This window comes from Schistocerca gregaria, chromosome 4, assembly GCF_023897955.1.
Source record: "Schistocerca gregaria isolate iqSchGreg1 chromosome 4, iqSchGreg1.2, whole genome shotgun sequence".
Classification (NCBI taxonomy): Eukaryota; Metazoa; Arthropoda; class Insecta; order Orthoptera; family Acrididae; genus Schistocerca; species Schistocerca gregaria.
In genome coordinates this window covers 123,465,976-123,488,424 of record NC_064923.1, presented here as the reverse complement: position 1 = coordinate 123,488,424, position 22,449 = coordinate 123,465,976, and the positions used below count along the sequence as shown (strand labels likewise).

At 43.4% G+C, this 22,449-nt stretch overlaps 1 protein-coding gene across 3 annotated transcripts in view; it reads right to left on the bottom strand.

Moving 5' to 3' along the window:
• Positions 1-2,560: 2,560 nt before the first annotated feature.
• Positions 2,561-22,449, bottom strand: part of LOC126266831 (autism susceptibility gene 2 protein homolog) — a 49,755-nt gene continuing 29,866 nt past the window's right edge. Inside the window, exons 5-6 of one of the 3 annotated variants that reach the window (XM_049971391.1) lie at positions 18,615-18,779; positions 2,561-4,698 (exon numbers count right to left, since the gene is read on the bottom strand). In XM_049971391.1, the coding sequence (XP_049827348.1) occupies positions 4,547-4,698; positions 18,615-18,779 (317 nt within the window). In that variant the 3' untranslated portion in view covers positions 2,561-4,546. Of the gene's footprint in view, positions 4,699-18,614; positions 18,792-22,449 lie in introns of all 3 variants that reach the window. The other 2 variants (XM_049971390.1, XM_049971389.1) reach the window with 2 other exon arrangements.

Here is a 22,449-nt window from a genome sequence, read left to right as displayed (position 1 = left end):
ACCTCAATCTCCTGATGCTTTGAAACAGCTTACATTAATTTCACACACTCTATGATAAAGAAAACCCACCAGATACGTAGTTTAACTCAATGCAATATCGCGGCTCGTCAGTCTACACGTGAGGTATGAAAGATGACGCGTCCCATTGGTCACGTGCCTCTCCACGAGGAAAAAATCTGGTGCACCAGATTCTTCATTTCATTATCAGCAGTGTAGTGGAACGTGGAATTCCACGCTGTGACGTCACCAGCTCCTCGTCCACGTACAGATTAACAGGTGGCCGTGTCTCACTAGAGCATCTTGGCCCCCTGGATCGACGCATGCACCGCGACAAAGTGCTGGATTTTTAAATGACTGTACGTCCACGTCATTTTATTGTGTAGCTAATCTTTTGTGAACAAGCGACAACTGGGGCCCCCGCCTGTGCCTAGCCAGTTTCTTAGGGCCGCGAGGGCCTCTCCACGATCAGGACGCACTCGTCCGAGAAACTGAACAAGAGGCGAAAACTTAAGTACTTCTACAATTGCTAAAATTGCTCAGCCACTTATTCACACGCAGGTTAGGCGGAGAGTGAGATGATGTGTTATTCACCTCTTACAATTGTTTCTGTCATGACATGCAACAAATTCGCCAGACAACTGGTGGACTAGGGTCACATAAAATTGCTAGAATTATTTCTCTCTTACCATAACACTTTTTAACTTGTATTTAATTTTCAGATTTGTCTGCGTAATTCAAGTTTTCGTTTCTCTATTAGGAACTATACCCAGTATTACTAACATACATTGGAAGTCAGAACTGCCTCTTATTCTCAGCGACGTAACAGGTTTTGAGGAAGACAACTCTCATGCATTAATCTTGATACGACATCACTATTCAGTTTCCTTAAAATGCATTTGGAAATAAATTAAAGTATTACAGTCAATGTACGAGGTCGAAATACATCGATACAAGCAGTTTCTTTTATCCAAACGATGTACACAGCACTGTGTATATGGTCGCTGGATGTAAACGACGTTTCCAGTTTGTTCAACATTTACAGACTGTACAGAACAGATCCTACCTTGTATTCACTGGACCACATTATACATCCCAGAAATGTTATAGGATGTTATGCTTTTAATACATGACGAGAGAATGTATTTGCCTCGACATTTTCTCTTGCACACGACGAGAGTAATTTATTTTTGCTGATGTTTTGTCATCAGTATCCACAGCTTGTTTATCAACATTTATCGACTGAGCTGAAGATTCCTTGAATTAGGCGAAACGCACGTCACTCACGAATAAATAAACAGTAATATCAGTTTGCGACGAGGACTATTTTCTTCTCCTCATAACAGAGAAAGGGCAATTTGCATACATTTTGGGCACAGTATCTTGCTGTCAGGTTCAGATAGATATGAATACTTTTCACATTTTTGTTATTATTTATATTATCTAATAACGCAAGGAAAAGACACAGTAAATTGAAGTTACAACAGTACTGCAGAATTCTAGAAAATAGAAGAATATGGAAGTTCCATTATCAAGGAGAATACCAGTGAACAGCAAAATAGTTTACAGACTTCATGACAAATGGCTTGGAATACACTTGTTACTAATCTGTTACATGTACTGATTGTCTTCAAACTGATATGAAGCGACACATGCGTCTCATGTGAGTTCTGTTTGTAAGTTATATCTTTCTTTTTACATGGTGAAGGCTCACTAGTTCCGTCTGTGGAAGATATAAAAACGGGAATCGATAAAAAAAAATGTGTCTGCCTCCGTAGATTTGAAGAGTGTAAGCATTAAAGCCACTACTACAAACACAGCACAATATTCAAAATCTCACAGATGCTAAGTCTCAGTTGTTACATTCCCAGAGATTCTAGCGATTACTTTTACTGATCTTGGGTTGGGTGATAAATTATGTAGTTATCTTACTGCAGTGTCAGCCATCTTAATGACTGTTGGGTGTCAGGCCACAGAAAGTAAACCAATAACTATTGTAGTCAACAGCTGGGAACAGAATACATGAAGAAAAAGCATCTGATTGGGGATCACATGTACTAAAATAAATCTCTACTTTCCAATTAACAAGGAAATTAAACAATGTAGCAGTACATCACAGCGTTGCTTTGCCGGATTTATTGTACATTAATTGCCCCAGATGAACCTTTTAATGCTGTAGCATATATATATATATATACATATATATATATGAGAAATGTTCATCGCACAGCTAAGTGGGATGCCGTTTCCAGCAAAAGACGAGAACTCCACGTCGAGCACTCCAGATCATTCAACTGGTATAGCAGACGGCACTGATTGCCACTAATCCCACATAATGGCTTTGAGAAGGAGGTTTTCACAGTTCAGCATCTTGATGCTGTGGTTGCTCACTGATCATTATACCAACGAACAGTTTGATGGAAAACTCAGCTGATCAACAGCTGAATGACGTCAGAGATAATGTAGTAACTTTGTGTATGCATCTCTTTTTTTAATTTTTCATTCTCTCCCCTCTTCTAAACTTAATAGAACCGGGAGGAAATAACTAATTCTGAAAAAGGTGCCCTGTTTTAACTTTGTTTTATTGCTCTCGTAATTCTTCTCAGATATGGAAACGTTGGTAACTATAAGGCAAAAACAGAACAAGGTCACATCAGCTAACGTCTGACAAATTTCGTACATCGCACAAAATTTGCAATGGGCTTTGCGATTCGCCCTGTGGGCAAATTGTGACTAACTTTAATAATAGAAAAAAAATGAATGCTGCCACTAGACATGTACGATTTTCAGAAAAACAGTATGTATGAATTAAGTGTTCTCAGGAATTAACAACCCACATAAAAACTTTTGCAATCAAGATGCTTATGAACCAACTAACATATCTGACGGTTTATATAAAATAGCTATTTGAAGATGTTTACGTGTATAATACAGTTATGGACCATGAATAATTCACTTTGATTTATATAAAATGTAGTTGTGGTAAGAACACAGTTTGTCCAAAAAATTAAAACACAAATATCAAGACCAAACAAGTCAGAAACAAAAAAAGGCTGATGTAAACTTTTCTTCCTGAGTTTATATGCAGAGTCCTGTCTTTGTGTCCTTTTTACTGCTTTTGGTACATTCTGTATTATATTGATGTTAACCACCAAAAGCCCTCTTCAAGATTCCATACAGTCCATACTAAAGTTTCCATCCTGTACGGCAAAAACAATTTGCTCAAAGGGCTTCTGACCTGTTATTAAAAAAGAATTTCACACAATTTCCCTTACAGTTTTACAGTACAATTCAGACTCAACTCAAGCCTTCTCGATGGCTAACATGAATAAAAAAAATAATTTAGATGTACCACAGCATGTGGACTGTTTATTACCATCACTGCACAACTTAGAAAAATGAAACTGTGTGATGAGAAATATCAATCTGAAATACAGTGCAAAAAATACAATCATCCATAAATTAAGTGAAAGTATTTCTTCTATACAGAATTAATCATGTAAATAATATTGCATTGCAGTACCTGACAATGGTATACAATTCTAAAATAGTGACCATATCCAACCTGTGGTTCTGACAAGGAAGGAAAGCATGAAATTATTATTGAAATGATACAGTTCCATGCAGTCCATACAAAACCACTGTACTAGTAACACTAAGAAAATAATAGAATATGTAAGCTCTTCTAGAAATAATAATATAGCAAACAGTGTGAATTAACAAATTACAAATGTTACATTAACACAATTTATCAGACAATGAGATCTCTTCAAATCATGCAATATACACATTACATGTAGGCTGATCAGTCTTCTAGCTGTTGCACAAATCAATAAACGTGTACATCACTGAACAACTTAATTGCTGCATCCTAATGTTTCACGTAAAGTGTGTACTATTTTGACAAACAATCTGCTTGTCATCTTCAGGTTTTAATTTCGAATCTTGGTGGTACATTGGAGCAGAGCTTTATTTGTCACTGAAAACAGGTGTGTATCATTGCAAACCAACAGTCTGTAAAACAACACATTCTACAAAAAGATAGCGAAAACATGTCTGCTGAGTGCTATTTGCTTTTTCTCATTCATAAATGTGCATGTCGTAAGCAGTCACCATTTTCCTACTGATGGCCTATTTTAACCATCTTTCTACTTTGCACATTGTCATTGAAGTACTGAGTTTAAAGATCTTTGATCAGAAGTGAGAAATTGTAGATCATCACGCAAGTTAGCCCACAATGGTCTTCCATCCATCTATTGGTAACGCTGGGCGAAGATGACGAGTAGGTACACCAATAAAAATAACAACGTGAAACGAGGCCATCTGATGCCACACCTGAGAACCTCAGGCACGTCTATTACACTTGGAGTGCCCAAAACTGTTCGCCCACGAAGTTGAGAGAACACTTGTTGGTGAGGAAGACTTTCCGTGTGGCAAATAACTTCCTTTTTCAGCTGACCGGAAGTCCACTTATGATCCAAGATGCACCGGACTGCTCAACAGCAAAGACATCCCGTACTTGCAGACCAAAGATTCTTGTAGACAGTCGCTAGTGGCCGCGTGGCTGTGGTGGCATGTAGACGACTGGGAGCGCGCAGGGCATGCCATCTGGCGAGCATACCAGCTGCACAGGCATGCACGGCAACATTGAACCGCGCATTGCCTGTCCACACTCCCCTTCTCTGCCGCCCGACGCCATGCCTGTCAACAGAAGAAAAAACTAATTCTTATCAGCGCTACCAATATCTAGTTCCTAGTAAACAGAACACTGGACGTCACTCATCATGCAGAGAAACCTTCAGACGTAAAACTTCAGACGCACACCAAGAGAGTGTACAGGTGTTGTTGTTGTTGTCGTTGTGGTCTTCAGTCCTGAGACTGGTTTGATGCAGTTCTCCATGCTACTCTAACCTGTGCAAGCTTCTTCATCTCCCAGTAACTACTGCAACCTACATCCTTCTGAATCTAATTAGTGTATTCATCTCTTGGGCTTCCTCTACGATTTTTACACTCCACACTGCCCTCCAATGCTAAATTTGTGATACCTTGAGGCCTCAGAACATGTCCTACCAACCGATCCCTTCTTCTGGTCAAGTCGTGCCACAAGCTCCTCTTCTCCCCAATCCTATTCAATACCTCCTCATTAGTTATGTGATCTACCCATCTAATCTTAAGCATTCTTCTGTAGCACCACATTTCGAAAGCTTCTATTCTCTTCTTGTCCAAACTATTTACTGTCCATGATTCACTTCCATACATGGCTACACCCCATACAAATGCTTTCAGAAACGACTTCCTGACACTTAAATCTATACTCGATGTTAACAAATTTCTCTTCTTCAGAAACGCTTTCCTTGCCATTGCCAGTCTACATTTTATATCCTCTCTACTTCGACAATCATCAGTTATTTTGCTCCCCAAATAGCAAAACTCTTTTACTACTTTAAGTATCTCATTTCCTTATCTAATTCCCGCAGCATCCCCCGACTTAATTCGACTACATTCCATTATCCTCGTTTTGCTTTTGTTGATGTTCATCTTATATCCTCCTTTCAAGACACTGTCCATTCCGTTCAACTGCTCTTCCAAGTCCTTTGCTGTCTCTGACAGAATTATAATGTCATCGGCGAACCTCAAAGTTTTTATTTCTTCTCCATGGATTTTAATACCTACTCCGAATTTTTCTTTTGTTTCCTTTACTGCTTGCTCAATATACAGAATGAATAACATCGGGGAGAGGTTACAACCCTGTCTCACTCCCTTCCCAACCACTGCTTCTCTTTCATGTCCCTCGACTCTTATAACTGCCATCTGGTTTCTGTACAAATTGTAAATAGCCTTTCGCTCCCTGTATTTTACCCCCGCCACCTTCAGAATTTGAAAGAGAGTATTCCAGTCAACATTGTCAAAAGCTTTCTCTAAGTCTACAAATGCTAGAAACGTAGGTTTGGCTTTCCTTAATCTTTCTTCTAAGATAAGTCGTAAGGTCAGTATTGCATCACGTGTTCCAGTATTTCTACGGAATCCAAACTGATCTTCCCCGAGGTCGGCTTCTACTAGTTTTTCCATTCGTCTGTAAAGAATTCGTGTTAGTATTTTGCAGCTGTGGCTTATTAAAATGATTGTTCGGTAATTTTCACATCTGTCAACACCCGCTTTCTTTGGGATTGGAGGTCATTACTCCCAACTATATACAGGATGTTCGGGATACAGTATATAAAATACTTGTTTATTTATCACAACCTGTTAAGGTTTATAACTTCATTTATCCAGCAGTGTACATAGGAGCTCAAACATTTTTATTCATGTTATACAGTTCGTAGCTACCGTTTGTAGCTCGACGGATATTGAAATGGTACTACACTTTTAGCCACATGATCACATTCATGACAAGTATTACGACCTTTAGGATGGCGAAGATAGATTGTCTCAAATCCACCAGATCTCGGACCCTTCTTCTGCAAACAAAGTCCCTGATAAACCCCAAGCGCCTGCCAGAGTGGCCGAGCGGTTCTAGGCGCTTCAGTCTGGAACCGCGTGACCGCAACGGTCGCAGGTTCGAATCCTGCCTCGGGCATGGATGTGTGAGTCGTCCTTAGGTTAGTTAGGTTTAAGTAGTTCTAAGTTCTAGGGGACTGATGATCTCAGATGTTAAGCCCCATAGTGCTCAGAGCCAAACCCCAAGCACTAAACCCATCGGAGTCAGATCAGAAGACCGGGTGACCAGGCAATGGGACCCCCCTTGCGATCCAACGCTCAGGAAACGTGTCATGGAGAAATGTGGTAACACCTCTATGACAGGGGGATGAGGGAGGGAGGAGGAACCACAGTGCTGGAAAATAATGTCGGGAGGCACTGTGGAACTGCACAGTTCACCAAGAAGCCAACATAGGTCTGCCCTGTACAGACCCGCAGTGTCACGCGACTCAGAGGCTGCAATGTTGAGGATCACGTCTTGGACAGAGCCTCTATCTACTGCGTATTTACCAACAACACAAAATGTAAAGTTCTTTCGTTGTAAGGATTTGGACGTGTGGTGTAACTCTAGCCTGGACACACTGTGTTTTGTATGCAGCAAGTACAGAAACCAAACTGCAGTTATAACAGTCAAAGGACATGGAAGAGAAGCAGCAGTTGAGAAGAGATTAAGATAGGGTTGTAACCTATGCCCCATGTTATTCAATCTGTACACTAATCAGTTAAGACTAACTTCCATAAATGTAAAACAAGGGTAACAGAATGTAGTCGAATTAAATCAGCTGTTGCAGGGGGAATTAGATTAGGGTGTTGAGATACTAAAAGTAGATGAGCTTTGCTACTTGGATAGCAAAATAACTGATGGTGATCGAAATAGGGAGGATATAAAATGCGGGCTGGGTACAGCAAGAAAAATATTTCTGAAAAAGAGGAATTAGTTGACACTGTATAAAAATTTAAGGTTTAGGTAAAAGGAGGATTAGAGATCAAGATTCCGTCGACAGTGCGATTATTACAGACGCAACACAATCTCGGATTACTAAAGAATGGGGAGGGAACCATCTCGACATTTGCATAGACCGATTTACAAAATCATGGACAAAACCTGAATCTGGATGGCTGGATAGTGAACTGAACCGCCATCTTGCTCAGTGTGGGTTCAGTGTGCTAACCCCTGCACCACCTCAGTCGCTAAGTGTGTCAAAGTTTTTTCTGATAGTGACTGTCCGGAGTTCAGCTTTTTACGAGAGCTAAATAATGTAGATAAGCACTTCAGATAGGAAGAGAACAGGAGCTCTTGACACGGGGTGCTATTGAAGAATGTTGAAGATGAGATAGGTAGATCATGTCACTAACGAGGAGGTACTGAATCGGACTGGTGAGATAAGAAATTTACTGCAAAACTTGACTAGAAGAAGAGATTGGTTGACAGGACCTCATCTGAGGCATCAAGGAATTGTTACTTTGGCACTGGAGGGAATGGTGTGCGTAGAGGGAGTGGGAGTCAAAATTTGTAGAGCAAGACAAGCGAAAGAATACAGTAAGCAGTTTCAAAAAGATGTAGGTTGAAGTAATTCGTCGAAAACTCCATCAGGTTGTTCCTGGATGATGCGGTATTGTATGCAGATAAATCGCAATACTAGAAAATTGTAGCGAAATTCAAGAAGACTTGCAGATGATCTATGCTAAGTGCTGTGATTGTCAGCAGACCGTCAGCATTATACATAAAACATCTTAACTATTATTTGTTACTGCATCACTTTTTGAACACACCGCATTAGAAGCAGAAATCCGCAAGGGGAACGCGCCTACTCGTCATCATCGATTTTCGTCCAAACTAGAGCAGAAATGATTGTGACAGCACTCCAAGGCACGACATGACCCATTTATGTGTGTACATATTCGATGGAGTGGTAAGCGCAGCGGAAAGAATACAGAATGGAAATCCTAGGATCGCGAGGTTGAGTCCTTAGGCGGAAACTTTTCTGTTCACTATTTCTACATTACTTACACTGCAAATAAACCGAAATAATGTTAGATGTATCTTATGTAGTAATATTTTCATAACAGGCATGAAAAGGAAAGGCAAAGGAAAATCTGGGATTGCAATTAAATTTCCATGATAGAATTTTAATGCATACACGAGAACACTTTATATCAAATCAGACACTCTTAGTACCCTGAAGCGCCAAAGAAACTTGTATAGACATGCATATTCAATTACGGGGATAGGTAAACAGACAGAACACGGCGCTGCGGTCTGTCAAATCCTATGTAACACAAGGTGCGTCTGGCGCAGTTGTTTGATCGGCTACTGCTGCTACAATGGCAGGTTATCAAGATTTAAGTGAATTTGAACGTAGTGTTATAGAAGGCACACGAGCGATGGGACACAGCATCTCCAAGGTAGCGACGAAGTGGGAATTTTCCCGTACGTCCATTTGACGAGTGTACCGTGAATATCAGGCATCCGGTAAAAAGTAACATCTCCGACGTCGCTGCTGCCGAGAATAGATCCTACAAGAGCGGCACCAACGACGACCGGAGAGAATCGATCAACGTGGCAGAAGTGCAACTCTTCCTCAAATTGCTGCAGATTTCAATGCTGGGCCACCAACAAATGTCAGCGAGAGAACTATTCAACGAAACATCATCAATATGAGCTTTCGGAACCGAAGGCCCACTCGCGTACCCTTGGTGACTGCACAACACAAGGTTTTATGCCTCGCATGGGCTCGTAATCACCGACATTTGACTGCTGATGACTGGAAACATGTTGCCTGGTTGGACGAATCTCGTTTCAGGTTGTACCGAGTGGATGGATGTGTACCGGGTATGGAGACAACCTCATGAATCCATGGACCCTGCATGTCAGCAGGGGTCTGTTCTAGCTGGTGCCGGCCGCTGTGGTCTAGTGGTTCTAGGCGCGCAGTCCGGGTCCGCGGGACTGCTACGGTCGCAGGTTCGAATCCTGCCTCGGGCATGGATGTGTGTGATGTCCTTAGGTTAGTTAGGTTTAAGTAGTTCTAAGTTCTAGGGGACTGATGACCACAGATGTTAAGTCCTAAAGTGCTCAGAGCCATTTGAACCATTCTAGCTGGTGGAAGCATGTAACTGTGTGGGACGGGTGCAGTTGGAATGATATGGAATCCTTGATACGTCCTGATAGGACTCTGACAGGGGCACGTACGTAAGCATCCTGTCTGATCACCTGCAACTAATGCATGTCCAGTGTGCACTTTGACGGACTTGGGCAATTCCAGCAGGACAATGCGACACCCCACACGCTACAGAGTGCCTCCAGGAACACTCTTAAACAATTCCACTGCCCATTAAACTCCGCAGACATGAAGATGATTGAGCATATCTTGGACGTCTTGCAGCGTGCTGTTTAGAAGAGATCTGCACCGCTTCGTACTCTAAAGGTTTTATGGAAAGCCCTGTAGGATTCATGGTGTCCATTCCCTCCAGCAATACTTCACAGATTTAGTTGAGTCCATGTCACGTCCTGTTGGGGCACTTGTGCGTGCTCGTGGGGACCCTGCACGGTATTAGGCAGGCGTACCAGTTTCTTTGGCTCTTCAGTGTATTTTACGGTTGATAATTTACTCGTGCTGGGGTGATTTTAATCACAAAAACAGAGGTAGCCGTTATTTTCTCCGTATCTTGCACACGTTTTAAACGCCGCATTTTTACAATTATATGGTTGTTTTAAAGTTTCTACAGAAAAACAAACCTCGCTTGCATTCGTAAGAGGTTACTCTTCATGGCACAGTTTGGTACCAAACCACGCACAGCTGACTGCTGCCTGGAAAATACAATAACAGAAGATACAATGTGTGGATTTTGCTGTGTGAAATAGAGTGACCCCGTATCATCAAAATTTGGAGGTTGCATTCAGTGCCAAGGAAGGGGTAACGAGCGGTACTACCAAAAGTGTGTAGCAGCTGAGGGAAGAAGTAGTTTGTTGATCGTAGATGTGTATTTGAAAAATGACATTCAGTAGTACGAAAGTTATTCTGAGACTCTCAGTATACTTCCTTAATAAATACGTACAGTATATGACATTTAAGAAAAAAAAAATGGTTCAAATGGCTCTGAGCACTATGGGACTTAACTTCTAAGGTCATCAGTCCCCTAGAACTTAGAACTACGTAAACCTAACTAACCTAAGGACATCACACACATCCATGCCCGAGGCAGGACTCGAACCTGGGACCGTAGCGGTCGCGCGGTTCCAGACTGTGGCGCCTAAAACCGCTCGGCCACCCCGTCCGGGGACATTTAAGAGAAGGAGAAATGTTATTGTAATACTGTGCCGATTCACCTACGTGACTATCTCGATTCATCCTTACTGGCAAAAGTACATAGAGACACGTGATGCCTAATTGGTATCTTCAATACATTTTCTCTCTCTTCCCCAACACACACACACACACACACACACACACACACACACACACAAACACACATGTCTTTAGAAAAAGCAATATGCCCTGTGGTTCGTTCCTTGATTTTATGGCAAAAAATTAAACTGGTTCACAACAACCTCATGGTTAATTTGTAATTGCCCTAGACTTCTCTTCTAGTGGCAAACGGTTTCATACAGAATCAATGGCTTTGATGTCTGGGTTCAACGACAGTCTGTACAAATGGTTGATGACTATGTTCATCTGCAGAGTGGCGTAGATGACAGTTCAATTTATGATCTGTATTAATTTTACTGTTATAAGTTCATTCTTGAATTTTTCTTGACACAGGAGGCATTGCTTTCTGACTCTCCCTCTTCGGGTATCACGGGGATGTCAACCTCATCCCGTCTGTCCCCAGATCGGTCTGCCGCTGTGGTTGCCCCGGTTGCTGCCCGCAATGGGGCTGAGCCCTCGCCTGTGGTTGATTGGGAGTTCGTTCCAAGGCGTGGCAGGCAGCGAAAGGCGTCCCCGGAGGCTGATCAGAAAGCCTCCCCGGTGCGTCTGACAAACCGGTTTCAGGCACTGTCTCTGGCTGAGCCAGATGCAGCCGCCTGCCCTGTTTCAGAGGATCATTCTCAGCCTTCAAGGTCCGGGCAATCGCAGAGGGTGGGCTTACTGGTAGTTGGGAGCTCCAATGTTAGGCGCGTAATGGGGCCCCTTAGGGATATGGCGGCTAAGAAGGGGAAGAAATCCAGTGTGCACTCCGTGTGCATTCCGGGAGGAGTCATTCCTGATGTGGAAAGGGTCCTTCCGGATGCCATGAAGAGCACAGGGTGCAGCCAGCTGCAGGTGGTGGCACATGTCGGCACTAATGACGTGTGTCGCTTTGGATCTGAGGAAATTCTCTCTGGATTCCAGCGGCTATCTGATTTGGTGAAGGCTGCCGGTCTTGCTTACGAGATGAAGGCAGAGCTCACCATCTGCAGCATCGTTGACAGAACCGACTGCGGACCTTTGGTGCAGAGCCGGGTGGAGGGTCTGAATCAGAGGCTCAGACGGTTTTGCGACCGTATTGGCTGCAGATTCCTTGACTTGCGCCATAGGGTGGTGGGGTTTCGGGTTCCGCTGAATAGGTCAGGAGTTCACTACACTCAGCTGGCGGCTACACGGGTAGCGGAGGCTGTGTGGCATGGACTGGGCGGTTTTTTAGGTTAGAAGGTCTCGGGAAAGTGCGGGATGGGCTGCAATGTCAAAGGGTGCTTGGCAATTACAGGACGTGCTTGGATCAAGGAACAGTCGGAATTATAGTTGTAAACTGTTGTAGTTGCGCTGCAAAAGTCCCTGAGCTTCAAGCGCTAATAGAAAGCACAGAAGCTGATATCGTTATAGGTACAGAAAGCTGGCTAAAGCCTGAAATAAGTTCTGCAGAAATTTTTACGAAGTCTCAGACGGTGTTCAGGAAAGATAGATTAGGCAGAATTGGTGGTGGAGTGTTGGTGTCTGTCAGTAGTGGTTTATCTTGTAGTGAAGTCGAAGTAGATACTCAGTGCGAATTGGTGTGGGTGGAGGTTATACTTAACAGCCGAATTAAGTTAATAATTGGCTCCTTCTACCGACCCCCAGACTCCGATGATACAGTTGCGGAACAGTTCAGAGAAAGTTTGAGTCTCGTAACAAATAAATACCCCACTCATACGGTTATAGTTGGTGGGGACTTCAACCTACCCTCGGTATGTTGGCAAAAATACTTGTTCAAAACCGGTGGTAGGCAGAAAACGTCTTCCGAGATTGTCCTAAATGCATTCTCCGAAAATTATTTAGAGCAGTTAGTCCACGAACCCACGCGAATTGTAAATGGTTGCGAAAACACACTTGACCTCTTGGCCACAAACAATCCAGAGCTGATAGAGAGGATCGTGACTGATACAGGGATTAGTGATCACAAGGTCATTGTAGCTAGGCTCAATACCATTTCTTCCAAATCCATCAGAAACAAACGCAAAATAATTTTATTTAAAAAAGAGGATAAAGTGCCACTAGAAGCCTTCCTAAAAGACAATTTCCATTCCTTCCGAACTGACTATGCGAATGTAGACGAGATGTGGCTCAAATTCAAAGATATAGTAGCAACAGCAATTGAGATATTCATACCTCATAAATTGGTAAGAGATGGAACGGATCCCCCGTGGTACACAAAAAAGGTCCGAACGCTGTTGCAGAGGCAACGGAAAAAGCATGCGAAGTTCAGAAGAACGCGAAATCCCGAAGATGGGCTAAAATTTACAGACGCGCGAAATTTGGCACGTACTTCGATGCGAGATGCCTTTAATAGGTTCCACAACGAAACATTGTCTCGAAATTTGGTAGAAAATCCGAAGAAATTCTGGTCGTATGTAAAGTACACAAGCGGCAAGACGCAGTCAATACCTTCGATGCGCAGTGCCGATGGTACTGTTATCGACGACTGTGCCGCTAAAGCGGAGTTATTGAACGCAGTTTTCCGAAATTCCTTCACCAGGGAAGACGAATGGAATATTCCAGAATTTGAAACACTAACATCTGCTAGCATGAGTTTCTTAGAAGTAGATACCTTAGGGGTTGCGAAGCAACTCAAATCGCTTGATACGGGCAAGTCTTCAGGTCCAGATTGTATACCGATTAGGTTCCTTTCAGATTACGCTGATACTATAGCTCCCTACTTAGCACTCATATACAACCGCTCGCTCACCGATAGATCTGTACCTACAGATTGGAAAATTGCGCAGGTCGCACCAGTGTTCAAGAAGGGTAGTAGGAGTAATCCATTTAACTACAGACCTATATCATTGACGTCGGTTTGCAGTAGGGTTTTGGAGCATATACTGTATTCAAACATTATGAATCACCTCGAAGGGAACGATCTATTGACACGTAATCAGCATGGCTTCAGAAAACATCGCTCTTGTGCAACGCAGCTTGCTCTTTATTCGCACGAAGTAATGGCCGCTATCGACAGGGGATCTCAAGTTGATTCCGTATTTCTAGATTTCCGGAAAGCTTTTGACACCGTTCCTCACAAGCGACTTCTAATCAAGCTGCGGAGCTATGGGGTATCGTCTCAGTTGTGCGACTGGATTCGTGATTTCCTGTCAGGAAGGTCGCAGTTCGTAGTAATAGACGGCAAATCATCGAGTAAAACTGAAGTGATATCAGGTGTTCCCCAGGGAAGCGTCCTGGGACCTCTACTGTTCCTGATCTATATAAATGACCTGGGTGACAATCTGAGCAGTTCTCTTAGGTTGTTAGCAGATGATGCTGTAATTTACCGTCTAGTAAGGTCATCCGAAGACCAGTATCAGCTGCAAAGCGATTTAGAAAAGATTGCTGTATGGTGTGTCAGGTGGCAGTTGACGCTAAATAACGAAAAGTGTGAGATGATCCACATGAGTTCCAAAAGAAATCCGTTGGAATTCGATTACTCGATAAATAGTACAATTCTCAAGGCTGTCAATTCAACTAAGTACCTGGATGTTAAAATTACGAACAACTTCAGTTGGAAGGACCACATAGATAATATTGTCGGGAAGGCGAGCCAAAGGTTGCGTTTCATTGGCAGGACACTTAGAAGATGCAACAAGTCCACTAAAGAGACAGCTTACACTACACTCGTTCGTCCTCTGTTAGAATATTGCTGCGCGGTGTGGGATCCTTACCAGGTGGGATTGACGGAGGACATCGAGAGGGTGCAAAGAAGGGCAGCTCGTTTTGTATTATCGCGTTATAGGGGAGAGAGTGTGGCAGATATGATACACGAGTTGGGATGGAAGTCATTACAGCATAGACGTTTTTCGTCGCGGCGAGAGCTTTTTACGAAATTTCAGTCACCAACTTTCTCTTCCGAATGCGAAAATATTTTGTTGAGCCCAACCTACATAGGTAGGAATGATCATCAAAATAAAATAAGAGAAATCAGAGCTCGAACAGAAAGGTTTAGGTGTTCGTTTTTCCCGCTCGCTGTTCGGGAGTGGAATAGTAGAGAGATAGTATGATTGTGGTTCGATGAACCCTCTGCCAGGCACTTAAATGTGAATTGCAGAGTAGTCATGTAGATGTAGATATGTCGTTCGTTGTCGCAGAGGACGTAGCCACCAACAAAGATGGTGGGATTCATCCAACTATTATAAATCACCCAGGTGAAGGAATGTATCTGTTGTTATACAAGAAATTTAGGTATAATCTGGAGGAATTGTTTGTTTATTATCGTATGTTGGTAGCATCTTTCGACTTACTGTTTTTAAATGTTAAAACTAACCTACAAAATGATTAAACTAAATGACGTGATTGTGTTGGTGCTGCAGAAAACATGCAGTAAGATTAAAATAAGTTTTTGTTATTAACGAGTACACCAAGTAATTTATTAACATAAATTAGATTGTAATAAAGAAGTTTATTTTAGAGATCATGTCAATTATTTAGTCGCTTCTAACATTCTTAACTGTTTAAAACGGCTCCACTTCAGCCAATCCAGTAATCGGGGAAAACTACGAGATTGGACTTTCAGGAGTTGGGCTTTGCGTAGATGTCGATGTCAACGTAGGCGACGGAGCAGTATTTAAGGAGTAGTAACATTTTATTAACTGGAACGCTTTTATTTTTTGAAGTGCATTTTATAGTCGGCAAACACATTTCTTTTAAGCAAGGCTAAACATCTGATCAGCATCCTTCTGTGGAACAGCGCTAAGTTGAACCACTGCGTATCAAATGCCTTATAAAGTTTCTTTCAAGCACCTTCTTCCATACATTCGTACTTCTCTATTCAACGTGCGATCTTTATAATTTGGGAATTTTATATTGTAGAGAGAAGGATATTTCTCCTCTTTATAATTTGGGAATTTTATATTATAGAAAGAAGGATATTTCTCCACTTCAGTTGCTATTAGTTCACTGCCACAGGGCATCTACATATACGACGGTAGATGATAAGCTAAGGTTACTAGGCCGATATTCCTGGAGTTTCGTCCGTTATAAACAAATTAGTAGTGTGCCCTAACTCTGATACATGCGATTGGCAACTTGGCTGGGTGTTAGCCACCAGCCATCTACGGCACTAGTTTTAGGTAAACATAAATGGTGACTCGTTTAAAAAACTGGTCTCGCAAAGAAATCCTATCTGTTATTCTACTTCTGTGGGCGTAAAACGGAACCGCGGCTGAACTTCACCGGTTACTGATAGAGGTTCACGGAAATACTGTATGTCTCGTCAGCATGCCGCAAAATGGTGTCGACAATTTGTGGCCGGTAGCCCAGCAAGCCTTCAACAGATCTGAATACAGCTCGCATAGAGGAGCTGATTCAGGGCAATAGGATGATCACGGTACGGCGTATGACGGTGGAATTTGGACGTCTTTCGGAAGTCACATTGCCCACGACATTCTGCAGCGGATAGTATGTCCCCGATAGGTCCCACGAAACACAATGATGCAAGTCTGCAAGTTTTGCAATAGTTCTCCTCTCACGGGTGACGAAACATGAATCGGCTGTACCTGTAGCGTGAGCGGTCGTCAACACCCCTCCTCTCCAATGACAGAGTCCGTGTGTCATAGTCGTAGAGTTTTTGGAAACGTGGAAGACAGAGACCGTTGACCGAAACTGCGAGACCTTGGCGCGATTGCGCGAAGCAGTCAGGAGGAAACGGCCAGGACTTCTCACCGAGGGTGTCATTTTGCTTCATGGCAACGCACGACCTCACAGAGCCAGGAAGACTATCATGCTGCTGAAGCAGTTTCGCTGGGACATCTTCAGCCACGGACATCTTCGACCGCCGTCCTTACAATCCTGACCTCGCTCCAAGCGACTTGTGCCTTATTCCTCACTTGAAGGAACGCTTAGGGACGTGGAGGTGAAACCCTTTGCGACAGGTTGGTTGAACACACAACGACAGGATTTTTACGAGATTGGTATATTCGGACTCATATCACGAAGCGACAAGTACGCGAAACAATACGATGTCGAAAAGTAACCTACTGTATGTACTATCAGCTGGCCGGATGGGTTAAATAAAATGAAATCTACCCGTTTCACTGCAGGCTTTGTAACTTTAGTTTCTCATCTCCCCTCGTACATATACGTACGTACTCAGCACACCCCGCATGGTGTATGGCAAAGGGCACCTTGTACCATACTAGTTATTCTCTTCCTGTTCGGGAGAAAAACGACTGTCTACATGCAACGGAGGGTTCCTTGTACCGTACTAGTCATTCTTTCTCCTTTCCATTCGCAAATGGTTGCGGCGGAAAACGACTGTCTATACGCCTGCGTATGAGTCGTATTTTCTCTCGTCTCGCCTTCGCGGTCCTTACGCTTTGCATTCAGCAGCAAATACAGGGTCTCTAAATTTTCATAGTAGAGTTCCGCGAAAACAACGTCTACTTCCTTTGATTTCACGAAGCATCTCCGTAATATTCGCGTGTTGATCGAACATACCAGTAGCAAACCTAGCAGCGCGCCTGTGAACTGCTTTGATGTCTTCCTTTATTCCGACCTGGTTGGAATCCCAAACACTCGAGCAGTACTCAAGAATAGGCCGCACGAATGTTCTCTATGACATCTCCTTTATACGAGGAAGTTTTTCAGTCCTTCAAAGCAGTCGCTAGTATTGGGTATAGCTCGTTGCCAGCGATATGGAAGTCTGTAACAATTCTGAAGTGAATGTAATGAAGTACTTCCTTCAATTTTAGAATCAAGTTGAAGTCATGTGGGCTTAATTCTGCGGAGTGTGGTGGGTGGTACAGTACTTTTCAGCCCCACAGATCGACCGAATCGGTCACATGGTTCAAATGGCTCTGAGCACTATGGGACTTAACATCTGAGGTCATGTCCCCTAGAACTTAGAACTACTTAAACCTAGCTAACCTACGGACATCACACACATCCATACCCTAGGCAGGATTCAGACCTGCGACCGTAGCGGTCGCACGGTTACAGACTGAAGCGCCTAGAACCGCTCGGCCACAGTGGCCGGCGAATCGGTCACATCAAGCGCCATATGAACCTGAGAGTTGTCCTGCTAAATAACGAGCGGATCATTCTGAAATTACTGACGCTTCTTTCTCAGAGTTGGTTGCAGGCTGTGTTCCAAAAATGAAACGCTCCAAGAAAGAATCGAGGGCAGTTCCTGAAGAAGGCTCCCATCATTTTGCAGGACAACGCTTGGGCGCAAGTTTTTCAGTCGATGGGGCTGGGAAATGCTGTACTACTCGTCACAATGCCAGGGACTGAGCTCTTGTGACTTCAACTTGATTCCTAAACTGAAGGAAGGCCTTCACGGCATTCGCTGCAGTATTGTTAGAGATTCGTTGGGCAAAAGACAGCTTCTCTGGAACTATCAACACAAATTGTGCTGCTAAGGGTATCCTCTGACTTCCACATGTTGGTGACTAGTTTGAAGGACACTAAAACTTTGAATCTTGTATCTATTTTTTTTAAGTTGTAAATAAATAGTTGCCACTATTGAATGACTACTAAATCAATCCTCGTAGATGAGCTACACTTTCTTGGAATTCTCTCAATAAACCGAAGTTGATCTTGGCACGGAAGCAACGATAACTGCCGTTAAAAGAGTAAGCCCAGTCCATGCGACGGTTGAAGACGGAAACTCCACGAAGCGACAACTTCGACCGAGTATTGCACCTTCCGTTTGGATTAGTATGTTCCATTTCCGACACGACAAAAATCGCAGCTGTTACTCACCGGGCGCGGTCCAGGCGGACAGCGGCAGAGGCAGCAGGTACCCGCCGGAAGGCAACGCTTGCGGCGGCGCCAGCCCGTGCGCATGCGCAGAAGGCTCCGTCTTCCTGGGCTGCGGCTGCCACGCGGGCGCGTCCACCTGCAACACACCGCGGCCCGCCAGCTCGGCTGCCGCGTCGCCTACATTGCGTCGCAGACACCCGTCTCAGCCTAGCACACTGGACAAAAAATCAGTCACCACCGCCTCTAGCACTGATACTGGGCTCCATTCGGTGAGGAAGAAAATCCTCGACTTTCTTCTGGCCTACCACACTCAACTAACGTCACGTGATTGGATCCCATACAGCAAACAAACTGCGGAATTGTTGACTGCTGCAGTTACAAATACTCCCGTTTTCCGTATAATTAAGATTTAGCGGGTCAGTCGTGGTGCCAAAGGGTGCCTACGTGTTCGTCAAACCCAAGAGCGAACGCGTGCAGATCAACAAATATGGCTGCACTATCCTCAGCATACTCATCAAGGACATGTAGAAGAAGTGGCAACAATTGGCCACAAAGAATGTTGAAAGAAACATCCGATAACCAGAACGCGTGGGCGCAAGACATGTTCCGGAAAACACTCCCAAAATGTCACGGAACCACCTCCGACAAGAGCTACATTTTCACACAGTGTGAATCAAACAAATCATTGTCTCGGCTGTGTACTCGCACACAGAGAGGCAAAACTGCGACCCTCCGACAATATTTCACACCGCTAATCAACTGCTGCCGAGTTTCTTTGTTGTTTGCCTACTGAAGACGTGCAGCTTCATGTGGTCGCGTCTTGCAATGGCATTTTTCGAGGAACACGACACTATGTCACTGGCAATGATCTGCGAGTGGCAAGGTATTCCCTGTAGGCAAGATGGACACTCCACGATGATTCACTAGCAAATCGAGCAACTTCATTCAGGCTGTGATCAAAGGCATTCCAAACACGAATTGCTCCTTGATGCCGCGCGGGATTATCCGAGCGGTCTTAGGCGCTGCAGCCATGTGCGGCTGGTCCCGGCGGAGGTTCGAGTCCTCCCTCGGGCGTAAGTATGTGTGTTTGTCCTTAGGATAATTTACGTTGAGTAGCGTGTAAGCTTAGGGTGATGACCTTAGCAGTTAAGTCCCAAAGATTTCACACACATTTGAACTTTTTTTTTTTTTTCTCCTTGATGACTAATATTTTGTACAGTGAGATAACAATAACCAGTTGTTGACATCGTTACAAAATAGATTACTTTTCTAAATTATTTGTAACGCACAGTCGTTTTCCTCTTGAGTTATAACCTTTCTCTAGATGTTCTGTCTTTGGTCGTTGCGGTCGAACATTGATCCAACTTACAGCTTTCAACGAGGACAGATACCGATGCACGCTTAACTGGCGCATCCGTGACAGCAGTCACTTATCTACTAGAGGTGCTGAAGCTAAAATCTCTTCTCCCCAAACTTTCTCGTGGTACATAAAAACCTACCCATTTATCATAGCAAGTAGCATGTCTATTTTTCCCTCATTCTTTATCACCGTAGAAGAAGAATAAGGTGATGAATTGACAGGAACAGGGGACACTAACATGGGAAGATGGCGGAGATGTGCGACAGAAAATCAAGAGGAGAATCAGACTGGACTGTGGTGGGCAATACTTCCATAAGACGTATCTCTCCCTGGGACTATGCATCTGAGGTCACCAGTCCCCTAGAACTTAGAACTACTTAAACCTAACTAACCTAAGGACATCACACACATCCATGCCCGAGGCAGGATTCGACCTTGCGACCGTAGCAGCAGCGCGGTTCCGGACTGAAGCGCCTACAACCTCCACAGTGGCTGGCCTACATTGCCTCTCATTCACTGAAAGACTGGGTGAGATTGTTCACTGTTCAATTTTGCTAGTGAATTAAAAAAACTGAACAATAGTCCAATCGAGTTTGAGTCCACTGTTTTCGCTTCTGCACCACCTCACTTTTCGACGCGCGACAAAACTGAGAAAATGTTCTCCATGAATGTCCCCTCCAAAAACTACTACATTCCAAACAAAAAGAAAAACTACTTATCGGTGGATATACTTACAGAGGTGGAAAAACAGCATGCAGCACAAGAACCTATTATTTCATAGCAGAACACAATGCATAACCAGAGTTTCAGGTCGATAGACTGTAGCAGTGACACAATTACAAAGTGTAAAAGTGGAAGTTCTCGTTTATTAAAACAAGACTGAAATCTGTTATTGTGAATGTGAACGTCATATACTTGTGAACAACTGTTCAAGAACCATAAAGAAGTATAGTTTACGTAAGTGACGATCGACTGTCCGAAACATGTAGAGTTGAAACTTGTTCCTTCATCTGTTACCTGTTTCGCCTAAATAAATTTATCGCAGTTAAGTCTTTAGATAAGTTTTAGCCTCTTCTTTCTCTCACCATCAATATAACACAATCATGGCATGTTACCGCAAACACACACACACATTTTAATCACCTAGACTCATGCAACACATGTAACACACGACTCTCACACTTCGTGAAAGAAAGGTGCTGTTGTCCATGAAAGGAAAAAAAACCTTTACAATTAGATGGTGCCTCGGAGTCTCCAACCAACCATAGCACACCACTTCACTTTATCGGGAGGCTTTGCTTTTAAAAGCAATACTGTAAGAAAACAAAACTTCCGGTAGAGACAGAAATCTACAGAAAAAAAGCTACTGACATGTCACGAAAACAAAATGACCGGTGCAGTAAAAACCCGATGAAGGACTTAAGTGCTGCAAGGGTCATAAACTCTGCACAGATGACCATTGGAAAATTGTAATATGCTCCAGAGAACATATTTACTGTCTGTCCACTACAGTTAGAGATATTTACGTATGGAGGTCACCACAGTGGTAGCATACAATCGCCTACATCTTCCACCTGTGAAATCGGATGCTGGTTCTGTAATTGTCAGCGCGATGTACAGTATTGTACTGAGTAAAACGAACACTGAATCGTGCCTGAAACCATCTTAGGTCATCTTCATTCAACAAAGTAAGCATTGTTCCCAACAGGAGATTACTTTCCCCGAACTCCAGCCGCCAAACAAGCTGTTGCCATCGCTTTTTTGGCTTATTTATTTTTACTTTGGAACACACCACTTCACTGTCATGCCTTAAGGCAGTGGTAGAGGGTCACATGACCGTCTGGTAACTGACCAGTTCCACGGCATCTACCGAGCTCCATAGTGATCAGCGGGCATTTGAAGCAGGGGGAGACCTTGCTTGTGTCTGGTGAACTAATAGTTCTGGCCACCATTAACGAGGAATTTAAACGCCTTTTTCGATGTAGTACTGGCACCAATGTTTTATTGATCAGCAAAGTCGTCTAACAAGTTGGCCATCAAATATGTCTGGCAAAACATTACAAGCCGGCCGCGGTGGTCTCGCGGTTAAGGCGCTCAGTCCGGAACCGCGTGACCGCTACGGTCGCAGGTTCGAATCCTGCCTCGGGCATGGATGTGTGTAATGTCCTTAGGTTAGTTAGGTTTAAGTAGTTCTAAGTTCTAGCGGACTGATGACCACAGATTTTAAGTCCCATAGTGCTCAGAGCCATTTGAACCACTTTTTTTGCAAAAGATTACGCGGCAACTTGTACGTCACATTCTTCCAACATAGTCTGCCACAGCCTTCTAATAGCTCCTGCCGATGTTTTATCGATTGCTATCATTCCTTAATGAAACTTAAGTGCTTTGTGCATATTTAGACCTCTTTGTTTTTATGACACGAGGTAAAGAGGCACTGACAGCAGTACTTCACATTTTATTGGATTAAGTCAGAGC